This window comes from Eretmochelys imbricata, chromosome 11 (assembly GCF_965152235.1).
Source record: "Eretmochelys imbricata isolate rEreImb1 chromosome 11, rEreImb1.hap1, whole genome shotgun sequence".
Classification (NCBI taxonomy): domain Eukaryota; kingdom Metazoa; phylum Chordata; order Testudines; family Cheloniidae; genus Eretmochelys; species Eretmochelys imbricata.
The window spans coordinates 40208323-40235848 of NC_135582.1; the positions used below are offsets into that span (position 1 = coordinate 40208323).

Genomic DNA, 27526 nt, shown 5'->3' on the forward strand with positions numbered 1-27526 from the left:
GTAGTATCTGTAGTGTAGACATAGCCTCAGTGTTATTAGCATTAGTTCCTCGCTGGCAGGTGTGCACCTGAACCATACTTTCCTCTCACTAGCCTGCACAACATGAATAGTTTGACTCTCCCCTGTTTCTTGCAGGAACACTCTCTGCACTACCACTTGAGTTTCTTCATTCATTATTCATTCACAGCCATTGCTAGGGCTTGGCCTGAAGGCGACTGCCCCACAGACATTTGTGGCTGCAACTCCATCTTCCCTTGGCCCTCAAAATATTTTTAAATTTTTAAGATAATTTAGTACTTGTGTAAAGTGCCAGTGTATTTGACATTCCTAAAGACTGAGGCCCACTATTTAGCCTCATAGACACGGGTAGCACCAGTTTCCACACAAGCCTCACTCCTGATCTGCAGACCTCTTCAGGCAAGAGGATGATTACCATGGGTATTCAGAGCTCAGCTTCTCTGCTGACAATTGCTATCAATTGTGGAGGTGTGCTTTGTGATATCTATCAAGAGATGCAGTAAGAAGTCCCACACGTTGTACATCTCAGAGAACTATGACTGAGATGAAGGGCTTTACATTTCTAAGCCCCTGATCCTGCAAACTTCACGTATGTCAATCAGAATTTCTAGGATCGGGAACTGAATCAGTTCAAATCCAGCCCAGTTCAATAGTGACCAGAATTCATTACCTGGTAATAGCTGTTCAACGGAACAAATACAATGAGTTTGTGAATTCCATTAGTTCCATATCCATGTGTCCATATCAGTCAAATCACCAACAAAACCAAGTCTCCATGAAAATGCAAATTACCCTTCTAACCTTCTGTATCTGTTATACAAAAAAAAAATTCAACCTCCATAATTTTCAGTCCAGCAACTTTCACATCCCCAAATTTATATTTAAAAAATAAATGACCACTATCATCACTGGCATCTCACTAATGAGCATGACTGCACAGAATAGTGAGTACAGTTTCAGTGAGTTGCACAGTATAATTGCCCTGCTAATATTGTTGAATATTATTGGAAAGTAACAGTGCAGAGCAAAAACAGACTTTTCTTCTTTTCCCCTGCTCAGTTTAAAGGTATTTTATTTTCAATGAAGGAAATAAAAACAAAAAAATTGGAAATAAATTCCCACCTAAATTATCTTGTCTTTCCGAATCATAAATAAATGCTATATATTTACTCCCCTTTTTGTTTTTTTTAAATAAATGCGTGATAAAAATGCATTTAGAAGGGGGTGTTTTTTAGAACAAAAATGACAACGTATGTGTACTAGTTATATTGTCTTTTGCCAGACGTATGGAACCTCATTATAAGAATGCAAAGAAATCATTATAATGAAATATTAAGGCCCTAATCTTGCAAAGATTTATCCATATGCTTAACTTTCGTGCACAGGAGTAGTATCGCTGATTTCGCTGAGACTACTCTACTGTAAAGTTAAGCAGGTGCATAAGTCTTTGCAGTATCAGGGGCTCTATGTGTGTACTTATTCTCATTTACACCAGCACTGTAAATTTTCATGATCTTTATAAATTAAGACATATTGCTTGCTCTGAAGAGCTGACTGTGGTTGATTTACTGAAAAGTGCCAGTAACATTTTAATTTAAAAAAAACAACAACCAAAACATACCTTCAAAATGTTCTTTTAGTTTATAGAGAAAATCCTTCAAAATAATCGTAGGGCCTTTTTACTAATTTTCTCCCCAGGACTGCTTCTCTGTGTACAGCTAAGGGAACTGTGTCACAAGTAAACACAGTAACAGATTGCACGGGGCTCACAGCATCCATTACTTCCCACTCAGGCGCCCCACAACCTTTCTATACAGCAATGTCTAGCCCCCTGGATTGGGCGTGACAACACCTTCCCATCCGGCAACGCACTTAACAGGACCCGCGGGAGCTCTGCTCAGCGCCCCAGCCTGGCTGCTGGGGAAACACTCTACGGAGCTGGAAACATGCCCCCGGAAGGGCAGGCGCCACCCGTGGGAGGAGGCGCATAGAGAGGGCAGCGCCATGGCTTCGGGGAGTTGTAGTTTTGGCGCGTCATTGGGAAGCGTCTGAAAACTACCCGCCCCGGCGCCGCGCAGCGCCCGCAGCAGGAGCGGCCTGGCCGGTGCTGGCCTTGTCAGCCGCTGCCAGGTGGCTTGCGGCACAGAGTCGGTGGGGAGTGACGGGGGTAGTAAGTAATGGCTGCTGGACAGTTGAGTTACTCTCCTCCCCCCCGCCACTGGCTTGTGGTACATTCCTCTCAGAGCCCAGCCAGGCGCTGCTATCAGGCCAGGGCCTGCTGCAGACTGACCGTGGACAGATTCAGACGTTATAAATAGCAACGGCCCAGGTGCGCTGCCGTCGCAACGGGGAGAGCACGGGGCCTGGGTGGAACGGGCCCGCGCCCGGGGCGGCGGCGGCGGCGGCGGCTGGGCAGGCAGGGGTCTCCTCGTTTGCATCCAGGCTGGGGTGTAGCGGGGGCTGTGCAGGCAGCTCTTTCCGGGCTTGGTTTACCCTGTTCCCGCGGAGGGCTCCGGGATTTCCGGGAGGGAGACGGCGAGATCAGCAAGTGGGGCCCCTAATACTTGTGGCATCGAAAGACGATCCGGCACATGCATTGTTGTCTCCTTGTATTGAACAGCCCCACGCTTGCTGCCTGAGCCAGGAGGAATTAGAAGGAATTCGAGCTTTTCCCAAGAAATAAAAATGTCTCCAGATTCAGTCGCTTCCTCCTCCTCAGCCAAGAGCCTCTGCTCCAGTGCTTTTAAAATTCACAATGTCTGCCGCCGCCTAACCAGGAGGTCTCACGGATTTTATACAAAAGATGCGGGTGTCGCCCACAGAAAAAACATGGGAATCCTAAGAATGCTAGTGTGTCAGGTAACCGCTTCTAATATTTTCCAGCAGTGAATCCATCCTTGTTTGGAGCCTGATTTCTTCAGTCCAGATGTTCTGAACTCCAGTCTAGTGCAGGAATTTGGGCAACCTCTGGACTTAAACTCTGAATAGGAGAAGTTTGTGAGAGAGCAAACAGCTTGAGTTCTTGATTAAGGATGAGAGAGTTAGCAATACTATTAAATTTACCTCAGGAAAAATCTGGAAAAGATGCAACATCTTTATCATTCAAACCTGAAGAATATCGTATGGTGGAAAAAATGGCATTACCATTTGTAAATCAAATTGTTATTTTACATTATAACAGTGTTACCGTGTGACTCTTCTTAAACTCTTTCACTCAGATTTCTTAATCCGGGGGACTATTATTGTAGACAATTATATAATACTTAATATTAAAATTATGGTAGCAGTGTAAGGGACATCATCAACCTTAAATTTGACCTCAATACTGTAAGGGTTTGTCTACATGTGCAGCGGTGCAGGCTGCTCCACTATGTGCTCCTGGGGGAATTCTGTGCCAAAAAATAAAAAATTCTGCACACAATATTTTAAAGTTCTGCATATTTTATTTGTCAAAATAACACAATATATATTCACACCAGTTTCAATTATTTTGGTAATTTATTTCAAAATACCTGTCAGCAAGTATGTCTGTAACAATACAAACAAAAATTCAGAATTTTTTTTTTTTTACAATAGATTCCTCACTGGGCATATTAATACAGAACTTTGGGTAATTTATTTAAACTACAGTACAGAACTATATTTCCTCCACCCCTCAGAAGCAGTGCAAAGGTTTGGGTGTAGGCAGGGGTAATGAAGGTGCTGAGGGAGAGGGAAGGAGCCTGGGAGAGAACCTGGAGGGTTGTTGGGTGTGAGTGGGAGAAGTATGGAACAGGATTTTTTGTTAGGGAGTAAGGGAGGCTCCCCCATGCAACCCCTGGGTGTCCCCATGTGTCCCTGCAGCTCCTACTCCTACTTCCCCATGTGGCCCTGCAGCAGGGGAGCTAGAACGGGGGGGCCATGGCCCCCCCCACTTTTTACCAACCATAAAGGCGAGTGCCAGGGAGGAGAGAAGCAAGCAGGTGGTGGAGTCTTGGGGGAACAGGCTGTGTGAGGGCAGGGTCTTGGGAAAAGGGGCAGTGAGGGTGGGACTTGGGAAGAAGGGGCAGTGTGGACTTGCAGGGGAGCATGGTTTGGGTGCCTGCATGGCCTCCCCCTCCCACTTTTAGGGTGCTTCTGTTGCTCCTGACCTTCCATTCAGCCCCTGCTCAATGCTGTCACCCCATTAGCCCTTCTGAACACCAGTCTGTGACCCCCCCCCCCACTGTGTGCCCCATGCTGTCTGTGTCCCGTTTCCCCCCCCCATATCCCATAACTCCTAACTGGGCTCTGCGGGCAGAGCACTGAGGAATGCAGCCAGCTGCTGGCTTTTACTGCTGGTCAGCCAGCTGCTGGCTGTTGTGGCGCACAGTGGCCCCTGGTGGGAAAAAGGCAGAACTGCAGAGCCTCTGGCATTATGTATTTTCTGCAGAGGGACATGAATTCTGCATATGTACAGTCGCGCAGAATTTCCCCAGGAGTAACTAGCACTTTAGTGAAGACTCCACTACACCAACAGGAGAGCTTCTCCCGTCAGTATAGTTAATCCACCTCCACAAGAGACGATAGCTATGTCGGCGGGAGAAGCTCTCCCATCAACACAGTGCTGACTATATCAGCAATTAAGTTGGTATAATTCAGGAATTTTTCACACCCCTGAATGACATAGTTATACCAGTGTAAATTGATGGTGTAGATCTGGCCTAAGTGCAACAGAATTGTTTCCACAATTTAAAAAAATCAGTAGTTTTCTGTAAACAAATGAACATGCCTCTGAAGTGGAAACCAAACATTGCAGCACTGGGAGACTGAAATTGCAGCTGATTATAAACCAAAGTGAAACTGATTTAATTTTTTTTATTGGCCAAGCTGAGAGAAATGTAGAAATACCATATATAGGAATAATTAAATTAGTATTTAAAAATTACTTTAGTTTTAGCAATCTAAGGTGTTAGGCCCCATTCATGCAACCAGATGTGTGAAGGGAGATCCCTGCACCCACATAGGGCCCCACTGAAGCTAGTGGGGCTTTGTCTGACCATAGCCCACCTACATTCATCTCATAAAGGATTGGGGCTTTAATTAATACAGATAAAATTATTTGCAACCCCATATCGTGATATCACTGATGCACATGAGTAACTTTATGTATGTGAGTAGTTCAAGCGAACTCATTAACATCTTGCATTCTTTATGGAAGCAAGCGTGTAAATTCCCTCCTGTGCCTTCCTCCAAACACCAAGAGTAGCCTGGATCCCAAAACTCCATGAATTCAGTGGGACTACTAACATATATATTTATTTTCCATGGTGTCCATGAATTGGTAAAGCATCTCTTTTCATTTTTTTGTCCCTAGTTTTCTTATAAAGGCCCATTCATAAATTTTATTACATTTTTCTCCACCATACCCCCTCCAACTTTTCTAGACTTACTTTTCAAATACTTTTGAGTCAAAGCCCTGCTTGTCATATTTCAATGCCTACTGTATTCACAACTGGATGCATCTAGTGTACAATTGTAGAAAGAAGGAAAGAAAAATTAAAAATGGCTAGATAACTTCAGGAGACTTATTTATTTATTTATTTAAGAAGTCCTTTATGTGTTCAACAAACTATGTTCAACTAACGTCAGTTATTAAGCAGTAGGGGCAAGTGAAATATTTTCCAAAACCACAGCTTGTCATAAAAGCCTTCTTCTATTCATTGTCTATTTCAGGAAAGTACTAAATTCAAGAATGTTTGGACAACTCATTCCACATCTCCTATTGCTTATGAGCGTGGAAGAATTTATTTTGACAATTATCGGTGCTGTGTGAGCAGGTAATTATTTGATTGCTAAAAATTGCCATTATTTTTAATTTTAATACTCAGGCTCTGATCTTAGAAATTCCCCTGAGTAGTCCGACCAAGTTGAATGGGATCACTTGTATAAGCATAGATACCCATATGCCTAATTGTTCACAGGATTTGATCCTTATTTTAATATCTCTTAAGTGTTAGATAATAGCTGTAGCATTAAGTATTGCATTGCTTTTGGCAAGGTAAGGCCTGATCCTGTGAGTTGCTGCTTATGTTCAACTATCACTGGACTTTAATGGGAGTTGAGGATGTTCAGCACTGCACAGAATTCAAATTAAACAGACTGAACACTAGTTTTATTTCTTGTAGTTGTCACCGGGCCTCAGTGGGTCACAGCTGAGGATGCCAAATTCAGGACAAACTGCTGGGAAATAAGGCAGTCTCACCCTAAATTGGTGGTTATTCTATCATTAGATTATACCAAGCCAGTAACAAAAGTAAACTTCTGTCTCAGCACATTGATTAACAAGAAGTCAAGGGTACAGTCTCTTTAGGCATTACAGCCCTTGTCTCACCATGCAGACACTGGACTCTATGATGAGTGGTTACTAAAAAAACAATTTAATCAAACATAGGGTTCTTCTTACCCCCAAGAGATCAGGCACATAGGTAGATCAGTGTATAACTGAGATCTTACCCAATAATCATGCTGATGCCAATCCTTTAGTAACTATAAACTAAAGGTTTAATAATAAAAAAAGGAATAAGAGAGTTGTTAATGCTTAATAGATCAAATAACTGCAAAGTTCTTATATCAGGTTTGTAGCAAAGATGGTATAAACTGCTAGCTTGTAAAGTCTCTCAGGTGACTTCCCGAAGATTGGAATCCAGAGTCCAGAGAATCAGGGCAGGAAAGAGGCAAAGTGAAGATATTTCAGGAGTCTTTTATATTCTCTGCCATGTGCCTGTAAATTTACGGTCTCAAAACAAAGCTCACAGCCCAGTTTATGGAAAGTTACTGTCTCAAGATGGAGTTTAGGATCACGTAAGCATATCACATATCCTTATATGACTTGATGATGCACAGGGGTAGTCACTGCCTATATTCTTGCTGAGGCATCCACAGGAAGAGCTATCTGGGCAGAATGGGTTTCTTCTATTGCCCATTGTTAGAGTGAAGTGTCCTGACTGGTTTCAGAGTAGCAGCCGTGTTAGTCTGTATCCGCAAAAAGAAAAGGAGTGCTTGTGGCACCTTAGAGACTAACAAATTTATTTGAGCATAAGCTTTCATGAGCTACAGCTCACTTCATCGGATGCATGCAGTGGAAAATACAGTGGGGAGATTTTATATACACAGAGAACATGAAACAATGGGTGTTACCATACACACTGTAACAAGAGTGATCAGGTAAGGTGAGCTATTACCAGCAGGAGAGGGAAAAAACAAAAAACCTTTTGTAGTGATAATCAAGGTGGGCCATTTCCAGCAGCTGACGAGACACAGCTAATCTGGCTCTAATGTAAATTCTATCCGTTGGGTGTTACCCAAGAATACCGCACATGTTTAAGATTAGGGCTGTCAAGTGATTAAAAAAATTAAATCACAATTAATCGCATGATTAATTTCGCTGTTAAACAATAATAGAATATCATTTAAATATTTTTGGATGTTTTCTACATTTTCAAATATATTGATTTCAATTACAACACAGAATACAAAGTGTACAGTGCTCACTTTACTTTTGATTACAAATATTTTCACTGTAAAAAACAAAAGAAATAGTATTTTCAATTCACCTAATATAAACACTGTAGTGCAATCTTTTATCATGAAAGTTGAACTTACAAATGTCAAATTATGTAAAAAAAAAAAAAAAAAAAAAATCTTGCATTCAAAAATAAAACTGTAAAACATTAGAGCCTGCAAGTCCACTCAATCCTACTTCAGCCAATTGTTCAGACAAACAAGTTTGGTTACATTTGGAGGAGATAATGCTGCCTGCTTTTTATTTACAATGTCATCTGAAAGTGAGAACAGGCGTTTGCATGGCACTGTTGTAACCGGCATTGCAAGATATTTACGTGCCAGATGCACTTTAATGGGAATTGAAGATACTTATGATCTTGCAGGATCTGGCCTCTTTTTAGCATGTGATTTCCAGCACATAAAATGCCTTGTGAATGGTGTCATTTAATAAGGCCAAAAGAAGAAGACCGAACCAGAGACAGCGTTCATTTCAGGAAACATATGTTGCTAAATTCTTAAAGAATTCTCAGCTTCTGGCACCCATGCCATGAAAGGCATGACACTCTGATACAGTGGAAGAGTTTCCTCCTGATAGTACTTAATGGGTCAAATTCTGCTGTCAGGTACACAGTGCAAGTCAATGAAGTTACTCTTAATTGTAACTCAGAAGAATTTGGCACAATAACTTGTTACAAACTAATAGCTCCCCCTCACCCCAAGTTCTAATCTATATAGGCTATACTATCACCCTCATGACTCTAGAGTCTGAGCACCTTCTAGTAGAGCAATCAACAACATGAGTAACATCTGTCATGTGTGCTTCATTCTTTTTCTCCTCCTCTCCCCAGGGGGAGAATTGTGCATGCTGTGAAGTATTTTGTTTTAGTAGAGTTTTAGTGTGTGTGTGTATTTTCTGTTTAGTTCTTTTTTAAAGTATGTTACTAAAATAAGAACATTATTGGTACATCTCTTGTCTAAAATGTTTACCTAGATGAAAAGTGATCTTTTTAATGGCATCTTATACTGGGGGGTGGGGGTACCCAAATTCTGAGAGTAGCACAGAGAGACAGTTCCCAAAATAAGAATAGCCCAGCATGCTGGGAAGTTCAGAATGCTGCCTGCATGAGGAGGAGGTAATGATTTATAATAGTGCATAAACTGACCTGTTGACAGAGGTAGTTTATAAAGTAGACTGATTGTTTATAATCTTTTTTCTCAGCATTGCACAAGAGCCAAGAATACTTTATCAACTGCCAACATGTTCTAAATCAGAAAAAATAGAGGATGCATTATTATTGGAATGCCCGTTGGTAAGGTTACTTTTCACTGAAGAAATTTTGAAAACAAAATATAGCAACTGTTTTAGCTGTGGAAGAACAGTTCACTGATAATGTAGACAAAATTGAAACCAAACATTTCAAAAAATTGGGATGATGTTTATTGCAAATTGTGGTCAATTTCTGTCTTCAGATGGCTGCATATCGCTCCCATTGAAGTTGGTGGAGTTTTGCTGTTACTTTGTGGAAGAAGCAAAGTATTCAGAGACCGTATTATCAATCCGCTCTTCTCTAACATTTTCAGTTAACCTAAATAACTACAAAGCAGTATACATTAATATATTATGCTCTTCTTCGCTTGGAGCAATTCTTTAATGGGTCAATTGCACTGTTTGTAACAACATTCTTGTTAACAACTATCACAGTGCTTGTCAGGAATGATGATCTTCACACAGTAGATAAGTGAGAATTTTTGCAATGAAATGGGCTTAGACACTAGCGAATACTCTCTCTCCTTTGAGTTCAGTAATCATCTTTGAAAAAATTCCATGAAAATACAGGCTTCATTTAAAGTTTGCAAAACCTGAGCTTCAGTCCGAGCCAAACATCTACACACTATTTTTAGTTGCATAGCACGAGTCTGTAGATGGGGGCTCTGAGACTTGCTGCCATGGGTTTCTGCTTGCCATGTACACATATCCTTAATGACTACAGCTGGTCATAACTCTACTGGCATTTTAACCCACTATTTTCATTTGCGCACAACTTTTTCTAAAATTCATTTTTTGACTGAAATTGTCATACTTTCTCTTGGACCAAAGGTGACTTTTAGGGACAGACTGAGCAGTTTTCTCATATTAAGATTTATTTGTGTCTGGCTAACTCAAATAGGGGAAGTCTAAAATATGACATTTTTCATACGGCAAATTCTACTGGGAAATAGTTTGGTAAATTTTGAGAAAAATTAGTAAATATATTAAAATTTGCATTAATGAATGCAAACTACAACACTTTTATAGTTTTTTTTAGTTATGTTACTGCCCATGGTACAATAATATTGTGCGACTTTAGAGTGCCACATTTCTCCACCGTGCTGCTCCTAGATTTCTGCCTCCTGTAAGGAGCTGAGTATCTTTAACTCCCACAGGAATTGAGGATAGTCCGCATCTTGCAGGATCAGGCCGTACAGAGAAATATAGTTTAAATCCCATCGAGTCATGAAAAAACAATTGGATAACTCCATAGTGTCAGAGAAAGTACTTTCTTTTCTATTTAAATGCATAGTGCATTAATATTTAGGTTTAGGTTGCATATTTGAACACAAATGTCATAAAAATGTGAAAGTTAAGGTTCCAGGAGTAATGTTTGTTTACTTTATATACTTTAATTTATGTAAATATAAAAAAATGCCTGCTTTCAAGAACTAATGGCCTTATTTTCAAAGATGTTGTGCCAACATGGCTCCAACAGCAGCTCTTTAAGCCCTGGAAATCTTAAAAGAATTGTACAAAAAATGGAAACATGGATGAATTGCCAAAGAGGAGAACAAAAGAATAGCACAAGCGTGTAGGGACATAATCAGAAAAGGTCAGGCATAAAATGAGGCCTGGTCCACACTTAAAAATTAGATCAATCTAGCTACATGGCTCAGGGCTGTGAAAAATGTTGAGCCCTGAGTACCACAGTTAGGTCAACCTAACTGCCAGTGTTGACGCAGCTAGGTCAGCAGAAGAAATCTTCCATCAGCCTAACCATTGCCTCTTGGTGAGGTGGATTAAATACATCAGCAGAAAAGCCCCTTGCTTCCATATAGGAAGTGTTTATGCTACAGCACACAGCTGCCGTGTGTAGCTGTGCTGCCTTAGTGGCTGTAGTGTAGACATATCGTGAGTTACACCTAGTAAGGGATGTAAAAGGCAATAAAAAGCGGATCTATAGATACATCAGGAGAAAGAGAAAGACAATGGAAAGTATAGGTCCTGTACTTAGTGGAGAGGGAGAGCTAATAATGAACGACATCAAGAAGGCTGATGTGTTTAATGATTGTTTTGCTTCAGTCTTCACTAAACAGGTAAATTGTGATCAGATACATAACAAAATTAATATTAACAAGGGGGAAGGAACACAAGCCAAAATAAGAAAAGAGCAGGTTAAAGAATATTTAGATAAGTTAGATGTCTTTAAATCAGCAGGACCTGACAAAATTCACCCTAGGGTACTTAATGAACTAGTCGAAGCAATCTTGGAGCCATTAGTAATTATCTTTGAGAACTCATGGAGGATGAATAAAGTCCCAGAGGACTGGAGAAGGGCAAATATAGTACCTGTCTTTAAAATGGGGAACAAAGAGAACCCAGGGAATTATAGATTAGTCAGCTTACCTTCAATACATGGAAAGATACTGGAGCAATTTACAAAACAATTGATTTGTAAGCAACAATTTATACATTAAAATCCAACTACTTAAAGTAAAATGATTAAAATCAGATAAAGAATAGAAGCAAAATTCAGAGGAGGGTACCAAGATGAGAAGGGAAGGAAGTGGGTAGAGAAGAGGAGGAGGTAAGGGAGGATGCATTGAATAGGATCATTCAGATACCTCAAGAAAGCATACCATATCGCTGAGAATTTTTCTTGGGTATTTCTGTTACAGCATACAATGCTTTCCATGGTGGCCAAGCTTACAGAGTCTGTGCTCCAGTCTTCAGTTATTGGTCATTTTTTAAGATTTCCATTTTTGTAGTACTAGTCTTTTAGTAATTATTAGTGCCCCGCTGAGCTAAAGGTTTTCAGATTTATTCAGCTTCCACTTAACATCCATTAGGTTTAAGATTGCATGTTTAGATTATAACACAATTTTATTATGTTATATATGGATATAGGAGGATTCCCAGAACGTATGGGTTAAGTTAGCACCTGCTGAATCATAGTTCCAATATTTGTTTCACTTAGCAGCACCTGTTTGAACAGTGCATCCTCCAGATTATTTTCTGCTGGATTAATTTTAAACAGAGATCCAAGGCTGGCTAAAATTTAGCACTGGCTAAAATTTGTTTCTATTGGCTGGCAGAGAGAAATTGGCCTAGTTTCTCCTCCCATTTCTTTTTTGGGAATCCATGTTTCATTCAAATTTGCTGGCCAAACGTGCATATAGTGTTGCTGTACATCTTGGCAATCTGGGTAATATTTGAGAGATGAAAGAAGTTCAGGTGGGTAGGGGTAACATAGGCTTTGGGGCCCAACAGATGGGAGATGGCATGTTTAAGTTGGACATAATTGCTACTCCTTCTTAGTCTATAGATTGAACCTTTCTTTGAATATTATAACCCTAATCCAATCTGGCCAAATGATGGGGTTGTCTGCTATACAGAGTTTCAAGTTACCTCAGATAGAGTGTCCTTGGTATGTAAAAGAGGGTAATTTTTAAATTTAGTAGACATAGTACGCCAAATATTTCTGTCTGCCACAATAGCTGGTAGTTGTTCTTTAGGGAATCAGTAGTAATCCAAGCGCAGCACATTGGAAAGGGGTAAAGGAGCAACCAATTCTGCTTCCAGCTGGAACCAATCTGAGTTTCTAAGGCATGAGGGAATGAACCACTGTGCTGGTGGCTAAGGATTATTGCTTGATGGTAAAGTTTAAAGTTGGGACATCTAAAACCTGTTTTGGCAGGGAGCTGTAATCTTTGTAAGGAGATTCTCGGTTTGTTACCAGCAGCCTACAAAACAGATCTGAACATGTTGTCAATTTTGGTAAAATAAAAGGGAGAAATATGGGTAGGAAAGGAATTCAGAGTAAAAAGGATCCTCAGAATGGCATTCATTTTGATTGTTTATTTTTCCCCAGAAGGGAGAGAAGTAGTTTGCTAACTGCATGATTAATGAGGTGAGGGTAATCTTGACTGTGCTTTTAATTTCCTTAGGAAAGAGGATGCCAAAATATCGGAGGTTTGTCTTTTGCCATATAAATATCCCTATACAGGGAAAGTCACTTCCATGTAAATCCAATGAGATCTTTATTGTTTCAAATGTATCCCAATTTATCTAGTAGCCAGAGAATTTACCAGTTATCTATAGTTTGTAGAATATTTAGAATAGATTGATCTGGATTTTTAATAAATAGGAGGATGTCATATAGAAAAATTTGTCTCCTGAGTCTCAAATTTGATCGGTTGAATATTTTGGAGTTCCCTAATTTGTATTGCAAGTGGTTCTAATGCTAGATTGAATAGGAGGGGGGAGAGAGAACATCCCTGTCTTGCTCTCTGAAACAGATCAAAGGGGCGGGGGAGTTACTGTGTTATTGGTTATATTCCAGTCCCAATTCTCGGATCCTAACAGCTTTGTCCCTGAAATGAAGGATTTTCCCAAGCCAAATTTATCGAGGGTCACAAACAGATATTGCCAGTTCACTCTGTCAAAGGCTTTCTCTGCATTGAGTTAAACAATTCCATGGGAATTTCTAGAGTGTGAACTATGCCTTTTTAAAATAAATTCCACCTGTTCAGGGTTAACCATTTCACTCATTACCTTCCAGTCTCTTAGCCAATATTTGTGAAAGTATTTTTACATCAGTATTTATTAATGAGATGGATCTATAGCTGTTACCATTTTGCGCATCCTTACCTGGTTTAAGTAATACAGTAATTAGGGCTCCTCTCATAGTAGGAGGTAGCATATCTTTCTTTAAGGCATCTTCAAAAAGTATAACAGCTTAGGGGCCAGAATTTTTTTGAAACTTTGATAGAATTCTATTGGTAAGCCATCAAGGGCAGGGGTCTTGGCCAGATTCATTTCCTCCATGGCCTTGATTAATTTCTCTAATTTCAAGGGAAAGGCCAGCCTAGTCTGCTGTTCTTATGAGATTGTGGGCAGTTTAGAGCTTTAATAAAATTATTTAGTTCTTCTGGGTCAGGTGGCAAATCATTATTGTAAAGAGCCTGGTAGAATTTCAAAAATTGATCTTTGATCTCTTTTTGATTAGTAATAACCTGCTCTTGTTCTGATTTGAGTGATAGTATTTGGGACCTTTGACTGCTTACTTTTAATCTGTATGTGAGAATTTTCCCCACTTTTACCCCTGACTCCCAGTGTGTTTTGTGAGTCTAAAAAGAGCAAATTGAGCTTGTGCTGAATTCAGTCTATTTACTTCTTACCAAAGATTGATTCATTTTTAAGATTTTCTTGTTAGGGCTAGTTTGCACATTCTATGTCCATAGCTTTAAGTTGTTTGGTTAATTCTAGGACCTGAGCCTGGCTAGCCCTCTTCCTATCTGCTGAGTAGGAAATAATCCTACCCCTAATAAAAGCTTTTAGTGTATCACATAGGGTGGATTGGGATATCTCTGGTGAGTCAATTGTTTAGGGAAAAAACTGAATTTTTTCTGTGACATGGTTCTGAAAATGTTTATGTTGCACAAGAGCGGATTTCAGTATCTATCTTTACAAGTCCAGTTTGTCTTGGGAGGGGTAGCATCCTGGTGCATGATAAGTGATCACAATAGACTTGATTTCATTATTGAGCTCTGAGTCTACCAGAGTCATAGAAATCAGGAAGAAATCTATTTGTGAATATGTGGACTACAAGGAGGAAAAAAAAGTAAAATTCTTCATCCAGGGGCTTTGCAACCACCATACATCTTTTAACCCCAATTCTTCCTTAAAATCTTTTATAATATTTCTAATATGTGATTGTGTATGTTGGGGCTGGCCTGATTTGTCTAAAAAAAGGGTCCAATACTTCATTAAGATCTCCTGTTATGATGATTGATTCTAATGGCATATTAATTAATTTTGGGGGGGGGAAATGTTTTTAAAAAGTGGAGCATCTTTATTAAGAACATGAGAATTGGCATACTGGTTCAGACCAAAGGTCCATCTAGCCCAGTATCCTGTCTTCCAACAGTGGCCAATGCCAGGTGCCTCAGAGGGAATGAACAGAACAGGTAATCATCAAGTGATCCATCCCATCACCCATTCCCAGCTTCTGGCAAATGGAGGCTAAAGACACCATCCCTGCCCATCCTGGCTAATAGCCATTGATGGACTTATACTCCATGAATGTATCTAGTTCTTTTTTGAACCCTGTTATAGTTAATGGGGTCCACATTCATCAATTAGGGTATATATAGAATCAGAAGTCATAGCCTTCACCAACAAAAATTACCTTCCTGATCTTTATTTACATCTAGAATTTATAAAGTGAGTCTTTTATGAAACAATATTGCTACATGTTTGGCTGCAGAGAAGAACTTAAGTACCCCTCCCCCCATCCTAAATGTCTCTGCCGCCAAGTAATTAAATGGCTTTCTTGTAGGAAGATAATATCTGCTTTCAGTGTTCTAAGATAAGTGACAATAATTTTTCTTTTTATATGATGATTGACCCCTTTGATGTTCCAGGAAACACAGTTTACAATATTAGCAATAAGGCATGCTTAGATCAAATCTCTCTTTATCGGGTGGCTGAATAGTGTCATTGCTTGGGCTGGATATCTGGATTCCTCCTCACCACCCTGGGACATGAAGAGTGGCCACATCACTCATTCTCCCCACCACTCAAAACACCCAACTGGGGTATAACTGGATTCCCTTTAATTTTATAAAGGAGAAATAGTCTCATATCAAGGGAGGGCGTGGTTTCTGCACTATTCCCAACAGCAAAAAAAGGGTGAAGAAGGCTAGTTTCTAAACTTAAGAACAAGTCTATAGCGGAAATATAAGAAAGTTACACAAATTATTTAAACAACCTTATTCCAACATAACTGGATCGTTTGCAGATAAGAGTTCATTAGCAGAGCAGTTCTGCCTAAACTTTGCCCCTGGAGCCTTGTCCACGCTGGATTATAGTGTAAACTCCGTAGTCACATTACCAATGTAAATCAGCATAACATTTATTTCAACTCTAACAAAAATAAAAAGTAAAGAAAAAAACTGAACTAATATTACTGAAAAAAACAGACAACTACACTGCATACAACAGTGTCATAACAACATCTTCTCAGTAATTTGGTGAATCATAAACAGCAATAATAGTAATTATTCTTGGATAGGATTTTAGGAGATCAGATTTCTTTACAGTTGGGGAATTGAAACAGTTTATCATTCAATTGAAATCTTCATTACACTATTTAGATCGGATATCTCTTATAAGTGTACATTTAGGGCAAATGGATTGAACATTTCCAGATTTACTATAAACCCAAAATCTAGGAAATTAGATGGGGCTGAAACAAAATTAAGGAAGGGGAAAGGGGAGGAAGATTGAAAAAAATAAAAAAGGTGGGGAGGGGGTGGAAAAGATATCAGGAGTGAGAGTGCCTCAGACAGAAAATAAAACCATGCTTCTCTGTGGAACCTTACCGATCCACGGCTGTAAGGAGTCCACGGGTCCAGTTAAGCAGTTTGGTTGGAGTGAGGTTCTTGAATGTGGATGTGCTCCTGGTACACTGGATTAATGAGGGGCGTGGGATGGATGCAAGCAAAGCAGGTGTGTCCATATTGTAACACTCCAACCTGCTCACAGCAGCAGCTGGAGCACAGAGCTGCTTCTTTAGTTCCAATGGAGGGTCAAAATTCAAATCAGAGATGAGATCCTTCTTCCCAGCCAGCCCTCTCTGCTGATGAACAATAGAAGTTCAAAGAAATGAAAAGTAAGGGGACAAAACGGTGGATTTGTCCTTTACAATTGTTTTGTTAGACTGAGAACTAAATGCCACCACTGCAGTGGCGGATCTGGTAAAGTTGTTTTAATACATCCCATCTGTTTCTTTTGCAGGGTTTTTGTTGTAGTAGTAGAGAGATCAGACACCTTTCAACTTCTTCTGCTGTCATAAAACCATCTTGCCTTCCTTTTTAACTTTGAAAGTAGAAGGGAAGGAAATGAAGTTGTCCAAACCCAATCCTTTGGCTACAGCTCTTGATCTGTTAAATTTAGCCCTCTTCACCACATCCTTGGTGTAGTCATCAGCCTGTGTCCCTTCCACGTTAGGTTTTTAAGTTCTTTTTAAAGAATGAGTTCCTTAAAAGTATATTTTAAAAATCTTACAGTTATGGCCTGGTGCTTTGTATCTGGAGTGGGGTTTTGCACAAATGAGCAATGGACTATCTCAATTTTTAACTTTGATTGGGGAGGGGGTGAGACAAAAAGAGCTGGCAACATGGCAGATAAAAATTCCACAAGCTTCCCTTTTTCCAACCCCTTTTGGAGACCCACAATTCTCAGAAGTTTTCTCCTTGATCTTCCCTCGAGATCATTAACCTTCTCCTGCAGTGTTTTAGTAGTCCTTTCCTGTTGCTCTGAGGTTATATTCATAGTATTCACTGTGTCTTCTAGTGAGGAGATTTGGTTTTCAGCTTCCTCTAGTTTTGATGCTGAGTCTTACAAATTGGCTTGATGTGTACTAGTAATAGTTTTGATTTCAGTTATATCTTCAGATATTTTTCCTCAAGATAGATCACTTGAGATTTGTTTTAGCCCGTCCATAATTTTATCTAGTCTCAGAGGAGCAGCCTCTCCCTCGTCGGTGATCTTGCTGCAAAAGGGCTGTCTGACACCTTCTGCCTTTTAGGATTTTGTAGAAAGTCTGGAGATGGAACAGCATCCGTAATGGTATTAAATTAAAAGAAAAGAGTTATAGAATATCTGATGAATATTAGATGGGGGTGGGAAAGTGAATCAGTTGCTGCTGGTTGTAGATTTTAGGAAGTGGCAGAAGGTAGTTATAAAACTATGCATCCACCATTCCCCTAGTGGCCCAGCATTCCTATCACCTACTTTAAAACTGTTGCAGTCTTGTGTCTGTATGTTTCATTTTTATTGCAGGACATTTTAATTGTATCTGTGTTTTAGTCTGGGTTTGTAAACGCCACCCATCACTAAGACGCTGATTTTGAGTTTGGCCTCTACTTACATCTTTTTTGTACTTGCAGTTTTGTAAGCACAATTGGCATGACATCCAACTGCTTAACATCAAGCAGTTAGACTTCTAAGCCCTTGCCTGTATGGGGGAAATTGACCAGCATAGCTGTTCTGGAATAACTAGATATTCTGATATAATTTATTTATTCTGTAATAATTCTTTGTGTGGATGCTCTATTCCAGAATAAAAGTGACTTTATTCTGGAATAATTACTCCACTCACAAAGTGAGTCCATATAGGGAGCTATTCTGGTTTAGCTTATTCCGCCTAAGTGATATCAATTGCACCTAGGAACAATTGTGCTCACAGTTATTTGTGCCTGCAAACTGTGAGTGTGAAAAGGGAGGATGGTGTTCAAAAATCTGGCCCCTAATCTCCATCTAGGCCAGATAGTTTGCTTTAAAAACTATAGAAAGTAGGCAATAAGGCTTTCCTCATGTACACATTCAAACTTTTTACTGATAACTTCTTTTTATGTAGGGGGAAACGCTTCCCAGTCCATCAGACTATAAATCTTCTCTTGCAGTTTTGACTGCTCATAACTGGCTCCTTCGTCTCTCTGCTAATACTGGAGAAATACTGGAAAAAATATACCTCCCACCCTACTGCAAATTCAGGTATTAATTATTGGCTGGGCTTTCTACAAGTAATGTTTTAATTAGTTGGGATTTATAGCAGTACTATAGGGGAAAATCACTTAATTTGTAATATATTAAAGCTATTTTGTTCCTATGCATTCACAAAGCTTTGTTTAACACTGTATTACTTTGGAAGGGCAGAATCCATATTGTTTAACCAGAGATCTGTAAAATACATTTTTATGGATGGAATTTCTCTCAAATTCACGGCAGGAAAAGGATGAAGCCCAAAACTTATCAGCAAATAACACCATTCTTTTCATACTCTGTGGAGGTGCAAGTTGTTGAATAGCATGGAGGTGAACTATCCTCCAGATCAGAATAAAGGCATGTTGTTGGTGCAATGAATGGCAGCCTGCAGTGCTGATCCCATGCTGTACCTGCTCTATGGATGACTTCAAGGCTCTCAATCTCGTATCTTTCGTGAGCATAGTTACTACACAGAATTTTCTTTTAGAAAAGTTTTAAACTTCAGCACTGTAAATGTTAAGGACTTCAGTTTACACCTACATTTCCAGTTAACTCATCTGGAAAAGAAAGTAAACCACAGAATCAGGCTATCGCTGGCTTTTCTCTGCCAATTTTACAACTTTTAATATTGCAATAACAACATACCAGAATGTACCTTTTAAGATGTGCAAAGCAAACGTCATAAAACAAGGAAAATATTATCAATTCAGAAATAGGCAATTTTTAACTTATGAATGTTCTTTTGCACAAAGTATCCATTTTGCCATTTAAGAGGAGGGAAATTACTGCTACTGGAGAAGTGCAAGTTTTTCTTTCAATTCCCAGAGGAAATGACCCTTTTTATGGTGCAGAATCAAAAAATTGGTTTATGAAGGGAAAGGCGAAAAGTGCATTAGCCAGTTTTAATATATTAAGAGCTTGCAATAGTGCTTGTCTCATTGTCCCAGATAAAGTGAGCCAGATCTTGGCCCCCAACTCCATCATTGTTGTGCTACTCCAGGTGCCCAAACACTCTTTACCCCAGATCATTTAACAGGCAGAGCTTGGCCAGACACTGGGATCTGCTCCAGCATCCACATGAGCTGACTTGTGTTATAACCTGTATTACAAAAAGTTTGTGAGAAAAGGTGCATTTGCCTTAAGAAAGTCTAAAACAATTACTACGTTAAAAAATGCATTCTTATCACCAATAGGTATCTGAGCTGGGACACTCCTCAAGAGATTATGGTTCTCAAATCAGCTCAGCATAAACTTCCAGCAGCAGCACAGCAGGTAGGTTTACTCAAGCATTCTGTTAGGTGAGGTATATATAGCCAAATATTTACAGGACCGGTCCAGAGGTTCAGAGAGAACTCTTTGTGAGCTGCCCCTGTGTCATTAACTATTGCAGGTATGGAAACACTCTCCACTTTTATGTTACTAGAAGAAAAAACATGACTGGCTTTGTGATTAGAGGACAGAACCCGGTCAAGAGCCCCTCCCTTCCTCATATGGCTTTGGGTTCTCTAAGCCTCAGTCTCCCCTTGTGAAAAAAGGTGATAATCCTCCCCTAAAAGGTCTTAACAATATTTATCACGGTTTCATACTGTTAGATTAATGTCCTAGCACGTAATATTGCCTGAAATACAATAACTAAGTTCAGTGTTACTGTTCTTTCCCAGGCAGGCATCCAACAGTCTGTGCTATTCTTTCTTGCTGTATTCAGAGTGCTACCTCTGAAATTTATTGGAATGCTGGAGATAAACAAAAAAGTGAGTTACTTTCTGTATTAACTATGCTCCAAGGTGTAGTAATTTAAAAAAGCATTGTGTTGCCTCATTGCACGTCCCAGTAATGCAGGACTAATTCATATAATGCAGTGGCTCGTTTCCCTAGTGAATGTATCAGTATCCCACTTCCCTTGGATAGAAATGACCACAGAGTAATTCTTCACACAAGTGACCTGCTGGCAAAATATCAAATGCACCAGGTCTGTTATGTAGGTGCTAGGAAAAGTTGTTTGAAACTAGTTCCTCCTTAGAGGAAGAAGAGAGTTGGGAATTGGTGGGTGTTTGTGGGCATTGGGGTTTTAAAGGAAGCTAGCTGTGAAAATATCCCTGTCCACCATTAAGGGTGTAAAATGTAAATACTACATACAGTGAGAGATTTTTAACTTGCGTTTATATTAAGCTGGAAAGATACTAGAAAAATAATAAAAATGTGAGTCTTGCTGTTCCAGTCAAGAGGAAACATGTCCTATCTGAAATTTGTCTGTAATAGCATGTTCATTAGGAAGCTATTGATGAGAGAAGCAGCAGTGAAATTTTACTATCAACAAGCACCTCTGTCCATACATAGTTTGAGTGGCAAGATAAAGTTTACGAAATGGGTGATGAGCAAGTGGTCAAAAAAAAATGGCAACACTGAATGCACTAAGTGGGGTTATTTTATAGCAAAACTATAAAGTACTCTTTACTTTATAAAGTACTTTTACTCTTGACAGCCCATGTAAATTAATGTCTGACACAAACTAGAAATCTAACATCTTATATGCTAGTATGTTTTTATTTAAAGTTTACCACAAAGCATAGAATTTGACATAATTGAAAAACCAACCTGTGTAGGGAATTTAATACAGAGATTTCAACTGTGAGGGTCAAATTTGAGATTAAACTGGGAACATGGGCTGCCAAGGACTTGGTAGCTTGGGCACCCCAGCATGCCCACAAGCAAGCTGGCAGGAAACCAGGCAGGTTTAATCAGAACTTCACAGAAATCAAGCTGTCTCCACGGAACATTTTGATTTAGATGAATTGGCAAATTCCAATGAAGAAACATTCCATCAGAAATTTTCAACCAGCTGTACAAATAGTGACTAGTTCTGTGGAAAGAGCATCAAACGAGGCACGTGGATTCAGACCTAAACCCCACTGATTTGGCCCCCTCTGGCCTGTGAAACAGGCAATACATGTATTTCTAAGACAGCCAGAACCTGACAGCATGCATTTGGGATGTGGTTCCTGAGATGTGTTGTGGATCAAAGTGGTTTGCGTTTTTTGTCCTACAGATAGGCCAAGGAACATCTGATTTGATGCTTGTTTTTGGCTTTTCCCCTTCCCCATTTTAACCACATTTCCATAAAATATATCTATTAGCAGAGTGAAAACTTTACTCTTTATAAATGCTTTATAAATGTAGGAAGAAATGCAGCTTGGAAGCATGTGTGTGGCCCATTAAATATTAAGAATAAAGTTCATCTGTTTACATTCAACAAAAGTTTGTTTGTTTGGATTTTTTGTTGTTTTCCTTAGTGGAGATGCGTGAGGCACTCTGGAGAAAATGAATACTGCAGTGTCATTAAGAGCTATAAGCACCTCTCCATGGACCTATCTGACTTGGGTTCAGGTTCAGAGCTTAAACATCCAATATTGTATCCTGACTGATGCATTAGTAACATAGTTAACTTTTCAGCTATGTGCTGTCCTGGATCCCTGAGCAGAATGACCACTTGCCATATAGCAGCAAACCAGGAATCAGGATTAAAAGATTGTATTTCCAACTCTGCTACTGACTTATCATGTACCCTTAACCTACTTCATCACTGTGTGCGTTTGTAAAAACAGGGTAACAAGTTACCTGTTGTTGGGGCATATTGAGAATGAATGTCGGTAAAGATTCTCTGACTTCAGATGGTACGGAAGTGCAAAGTATTATTATTGAAGTGCAAAAGAATATCTGATTTGCAAAACCATCTAAAATAAAACATCTGTCAGCAATTTTGGAGAAGAGTAACAGGAAATGAGACTGTAAAACAAAGCAAGTCAATTTCTATTCAAGCAGCCTTAGTGTTTTACATTTTCTTTTTAATGATCTCTTTCCTGATGGAATATTTTCTTTTCCTTGAGCCAGATATTTGGGAACAATGTGACAGATGTTGCGGTTTCTCATGGAATGCTGATTGTGATGTATAGCATGGGTCTGGTCAGGCTCTATAGTTTCCAGTCTATCTCTGAGCAGGTAATGGAGCATGGAATTTGACACACAACCTACTATACTTTGAGGAAATTGATTGTTATTAATTTAGCACTGTATATGAATATGACACTTTATAATAGGAGAAATGCACCAAACAAAGGTTAGAAGCCATGCTGTAAGAAAATTACAGTCTAAGGTATGAATGGGCACACTACCTTACTAAACAATTCTAATAGCATTATTCTCAAATTGTGAAATGTACGTAGAGTGGGCACTGACATAGAGACAACTTACCAAAACGAGTATCTACAGACTGTTACATGTCATGTCTGTTGTAACAGGAAGAAGTATTGAGGTTGGAAACCAATGGTCAAGGAAGACTCCTTGATATAAAATGGAATCAGAGAGAGTCTAGGAATAATATTCCCAGATTTAAATTTTGAAAAAATCAGTTGTAGAGCTGGAAGTGAATTTAAATTCTTTCAGCCAAAAAAAAAAATCTACTAGTACTTAGAAAACAAGATTTTAGGTTTAAATGAACCATTTGAGTAATGCAGTAAAACTGAACAGAAAATGTGTACATCAATAAAACCAATTTGTTTTGCTTTATTTTAGTTCACAGAGCAGCAATTTGATTTGGGATGCAAATACAACTGGAATGGTAAAGTTGGAATTGTAGGAAAGTATCCATTTGGCCTTCCTTGTAACATTAAAATAACAGGTATTTTATCTTTGCGTTATCAAGACTGATGGCTGTTATGTTTTATCTGTGGATCTTTCACTGCTGGCAAGAACATTTAAAACTGCTGTGTGTCGTGTGTTGTAGTGTACCTCTACTTTTAGTTGGGTATTCATATTATAATTCAGAAAGTTTTCTATTTTACTTCCAAACTCAAGAATTTACTAAATAGGACTTCTACAGAAAGTTAGAACAGGAACAAAACTGCTTCAGAAACTCTAAAAACTGTGCATAAACAGGAATCCCTTCGCCTACCAGTGTAAAGCAACCACTTCTGGGATGGAACGTGATAGCTGTTAAACTGCACACAGAAAAGCTACACAATGGTTTGGGCCTTACCAAATTCATGGTCCATTTTGGTCAATTTCATGGTCTTGGATTTTTTAAATAATAAATTTAATGATTTCAGCTATTTAAATCTGAACTTTCACAGTATTGTAATTGTAGGGGTCCTGACGCAAAAAGGAGTTGTCAGGGGGGTTGCAAGGTTATTGTAGGGGGGATTGTGGTACTGTTACCCTTACTTCTGCACTGCTGCTGTGGGCAGCTGGAGAGCAGTGGCTGCTGGCCAGGATCCCAGCTCTGAAGGCAGACACGCCGCCAGCAGCAGCACGGAAGTAAGGATGGCATGGTACAGTATTGCCACCCTTATTTCTGCACTGCTGCTGGCAGGGTACTGTCTTCAGAGCTGGACACCTGGCCAACAGCTGCTGCTGTCTGGCCTCCCAGCTCTGAAGGCAGCGCAGAAGTAAGGGTGGCAATACCTCAATCCCCCTAAAATAACCTTACAACCCCCCTACAACTCCCTTTTGGGTCAGGACACCCAATTTGAGAAATACTGGTCTCCCTTGTGAAATCTGTTTAGTATAGGGTAAAAGCACACAAAAGACCAGTTTTCATGGTCCGTGATGTGTTTTTCCTGGCTGTGAATTTGGTAGGGCCTAACAATAGTATAACATAGGAAGTGAGAAACAGATTACTGTATCTAATCTAAACTGCAGGGAGAACTCAAGGGGACAGAATGTAATTTATCCAAATTGCAGTTTGACCATTCTAGCTGTCCACAGTGTGTCAGTCACATTGAGCTTAATTCTAAGTGAAAAACTAAGCTATTTTAGAAAATAACTCTTATGTCCAGCTTACAAACATGGTATTCTGTTGTATTACATTTTGTGTGTGTACAGTTCTCAGATATAAAAGGCTTCTTTACACCAGTGCATCTGAAATCAGAATCTTAAGGTGGGTCCCAAGCCCAGGCCTTCCATCTCAGCAAATTAATTGTTTTTTCTCTAATTAAAAAAAATCTAGAAGTTTTCCTCCCCACCCCTGCAAAAGTACGAGCCTCCTACATTAATATTTGGGCACAAAAGTGCTAAGCAGTTGCTAGCTCCCACTGCTGCCAAATATGCACTTAGAATACCAATTTTAGGCTCCCTTTTAAAAAAAATAAAAAAATCTTGGGCTTTTTGTACTCAATATTTTAACAAATGATTTTCCATATAAAAAGTCCACTGAATGCATCTGATGAAGTGAGCTGTAGCTCACGAAAGCTTATGCTCAAATAAATTTGTTAGTCTTTAAGGTGCCACAAGTACTCCTTTTCTTTTTTCATATAAAAAGTACATTTACATTAATTTTTATTGAACAATTTCACATAGTAATAGCAGACAAAACAAGCCAGATACTTCAGCCTAATGCAAGTAATTCACAAAGATACAATATAGAGCTAGATAATAATCTAAAGCTTTAATTATGTAACATCATATGAAAACAAGAAATGAGACCATACGATGATCATTGGCTTGAGTTCTGCAAAGGAGAGGGAGTTTAGGAACTCTCTCTTCAGTTTCCTCTCTGATGTAGTATACTAAACCATAACTTAATGTTGGATGCCCTGTTGAGAATAGGCCTGTGAGAGTTTTGAAAGGCAGCTTATATTAGATACATTGCCACGGCTTGTGGATCATTAGAGTTTTGGATCATGAGGTTAAGAGACAAATTAAAAGAAAAAGAAACCTTTTTGATCTTGAACTTTATTCAAGAACAGTTTGTGGTTAGGACATTTTCAGCTTCTGATGAACATTGACTATAGCTGCTGTTTGGAGATAGTTACATTCCTGTGGTTTTTGAGTTTTCTTTTATGAGTGAGATGGCTGACTTAAACTGTGCAGTGATATTTAGTGCTTCCATGAAGAAGCAGCTGATCTTTTTGAAGACTACAGAGTCTAAACTTGTACTTGTTGAAACTTAACTGTTTGGGATGCTATGTGAAGCCTTGAAAGCTATGGGGACTTGAAATCTTGTATTTTTCCACAGAAAAACCACATCCTGGGCAGAAGCAACACACACTTCCTAGCATTGCTCTGCAAGGGTAGCCCTGACCTGGAGAGACCATCTCTACAGATGACAGGGTAGAGTAGTCTCCATGTGTATTCAGTTCTTGGCCTCTCTTCCAAGACTGACAACAACATAGGTGATATGGACACCTATCCAAGAGGAACTGCACAGAGATCAATAATTTAGTGCACATAGGTCACCAAACAGCTGTTGGCTGGTAATGATTTTCACGTACTACTGACCCTGGCCAAATCTGAAAGAGGAAAAGGCACCTATCTAAAAGGTCCAGAACTTTAAAATGCTATTTCCTGTTTACCCCCCGCCCCCCCCCCAAAAAAAAAAAACCAAAACAAACATTTATTATGAGAGTATTTGGTAGTTTCATAAAAATGGAGAGGAAAATATCTCATTCATTATTTTTCCACATTTAGAACAAATATACTAGTACTGCCAGGAGAAAATCAGGCTTTGCATTTAGAGGATACTGGAATATTTTGTGGAAATGAACTAAAGAGGCTCAAATAGTGATTGAAAATAGATATTTCTAGAAGGTATTCTAATAGACAGTGGACTGCTGGGTAATGGGAGAAAGCAACACATAAGGAAGAAAGGAGAGGTGGGAGATAGTGACAGCGGTTGCTGTGATTTTGCATCTGATCTTTAAAACTGTTGGCAAAAGACAACGTAAGTGTAAAAAGAGAAACTTGAGAAGCCTATACTTTCTACGGCTGTTGTGGCATAAAAATAGGCTCAGAGTTAGTAATTTAGTCCATCCCCCTGAACTTTTTCAGGGTTCTTAGTACTAAATGCTTTTATAAAGAAAATAATCAGCCTGTCAGAGAATGAGGTTTTCCTCTAATTTTTTAACCAATTCTGTTTGCTATCAACCCTCCGCCAGTGCATCTAATATACCACATATTGCACTTTTCCCTCAGAGACATCATTTTTTATTAACCCTACCTTACTAAATCTTGCTTAGAATCTCCCTTTTTTACTAAATGTTAGATCAGAGGTAGTCGTCTTCACTTCCTGTCCTAACCTACAGGCTGCAGCTAAACAGCTGCCACTTTCCACCTCAGATGTGGCTTCATTTCCATGACAGATAAAGCGACTCCTCTCAGAATAGCTGGCTGAGCACTTTGGGATCTTGAGATGCATGGGGATGGGGAGCACTAGCTAAATGTAAGTTCAGATATTGGATGCAGTCAGACTACTTCAGGCTGTAATTTTGTCCAGTCTCATAAGTTAAGCAGCATAAAACCAGGTCAGAATTTGGCTGAGACATCTACGGAAAGCTCAAGGTGCTGAAAGAAGTACTGTGGCTGATTCAGTTGTGGCATTTTTTCCCTAAAGCAGCATGTAACCAATGCCCCAGCACAGCACAAGAGGGCACTTTACTGCTTTAAATTCAGTCTTTCAAAGGAGGCATCGAACTGAAGTCATAACCAGTTCTTGTCATTAAAAGTACTACAGTATACTTTACAAAAGCAGAGATGTGGGCCTTCTTGCTCTGGCCAAACTCCAGCTTGGGTAATTACATTCCACCTATTTCAATTCCCCTTGTAATTTCAAATAGTCTTTACTTCCAGTGATATTGTTTTGTAGTATTGCAATGTGCTGTTAAACAGGGCTGTTTTTCAGCCTAAAAGTTGGGTCCATGTTAGTGGCTGTAGAAATTATTTGTAGAATGCTAGTTAGTAAAGGTTTGTAAAGTTTTCTGGTATCCATTTAGATTAAAGTTGCTATGTAAATTCCTTCTCCCATCGTTGCACGGAGGATTTATATGAGTAGCTTATTAATACTGAATGTAACTTGCTCCACATGAGCTGAAGGGAGAAATAGATTCCTTTTGCCATTTACTGCACTGAGTCCTAAGATTTTCTATTTGTAAAATTTATAAATGCAGCTGCAGATCCCATTGATTGTGATTCCCCCATTGTTTTCTTGAGAGATATGTGGAGGGGAAATATTAAAGTTCAGACACTTTCTTGCACATAATGCCACTTTGCTAGGTAGAAGTTAGTTGCCCATCTGTATTGTATTTCTGTGTGCACAATGACATTAAACACTGTAATGAGTTTTTAGAAGTTCTCAAGAATGAATAATTTAATTAGAATTCTATGGACCAATGGAATTATGAGGCTGTTAAT

General features: G+C 39.3%; 2 protein-coding genes across 6 annotated transcripts in view; one reads left to right on the top strand and one right to left on the bottom strand.

The window, feature by feature from the left end:
- The window catches only part of METTL8 (methyltransferase 8, tRNA N3-cytidine), a 43385-nt gene extending 41429 nt beyond the window's left edge, over positions 1 to 1956 (bottom strand). The window contains exons 1-2 of one of the 2 annotated variants that reach the window (XM_077829749.1): positions 1640 to 1956; positions 689 to 828 (exon numbers count right to left, since the gene is read on the bottom strand). The gene's annotated coding sequence lies outside the window, so the exon portion shown is untranslated. The remainder of the gene's footprint in view (positions 1 to 688; positions 829 to 1639) is intronic. The other variant, XM_077829748.1, reaches the window with a different exon arrangement.
- An 88-nt stretch (positions 1957 to 2044) lies between these two features.
- Positions 2045 to 27526, top strand: part of DCAF17 (DDB1 and CUL4 associated factor 17) — a 45218-nt gene continuing 19736 nt past the window's right edge. For 3 of the 4 annotated variants that reach the window (XR_013347565.1, XM_077830524.1, XM_077830526.1), the window contains exons 1-9: positions 2045 to 2347; positions 2639 to 2877; positions 5713 to 5816; positions 8762 to 8852; positions 18219 to 18355; positions 19540 to 19618; positions 20008 to 20097; positions 22235 to 22342; positions 22916 to 23021. Coding sequence is in view for 3 of the 4 variants with exons in the window: in XM_077830524.1 (XP_077686650.1) it covers positions 2704 to 2877; positions 5713 to 5816; positions 8762 to 8852; positions 18219 to 18355; positions 19540 to 19618; positions 20008 to 20097; positions 22235 to 22342; positions 22916 to 23021 (889 nt within the window). In the remaining variant the exon portion in view is untranslated. The remainder of the gene's footprint in view (positions 2348 to 2638; positions 2878 to 5712; positions 5817 to 8761; positions 8853 to 18218; positions 18356 to 19539; positions 19619 to 20007; positions 20098 to 22234; positions 22343 to 22915; positions 23022 to 27526) is intronic. The other variant, XM_077830525.1, reaches the window with a different exon arrangement.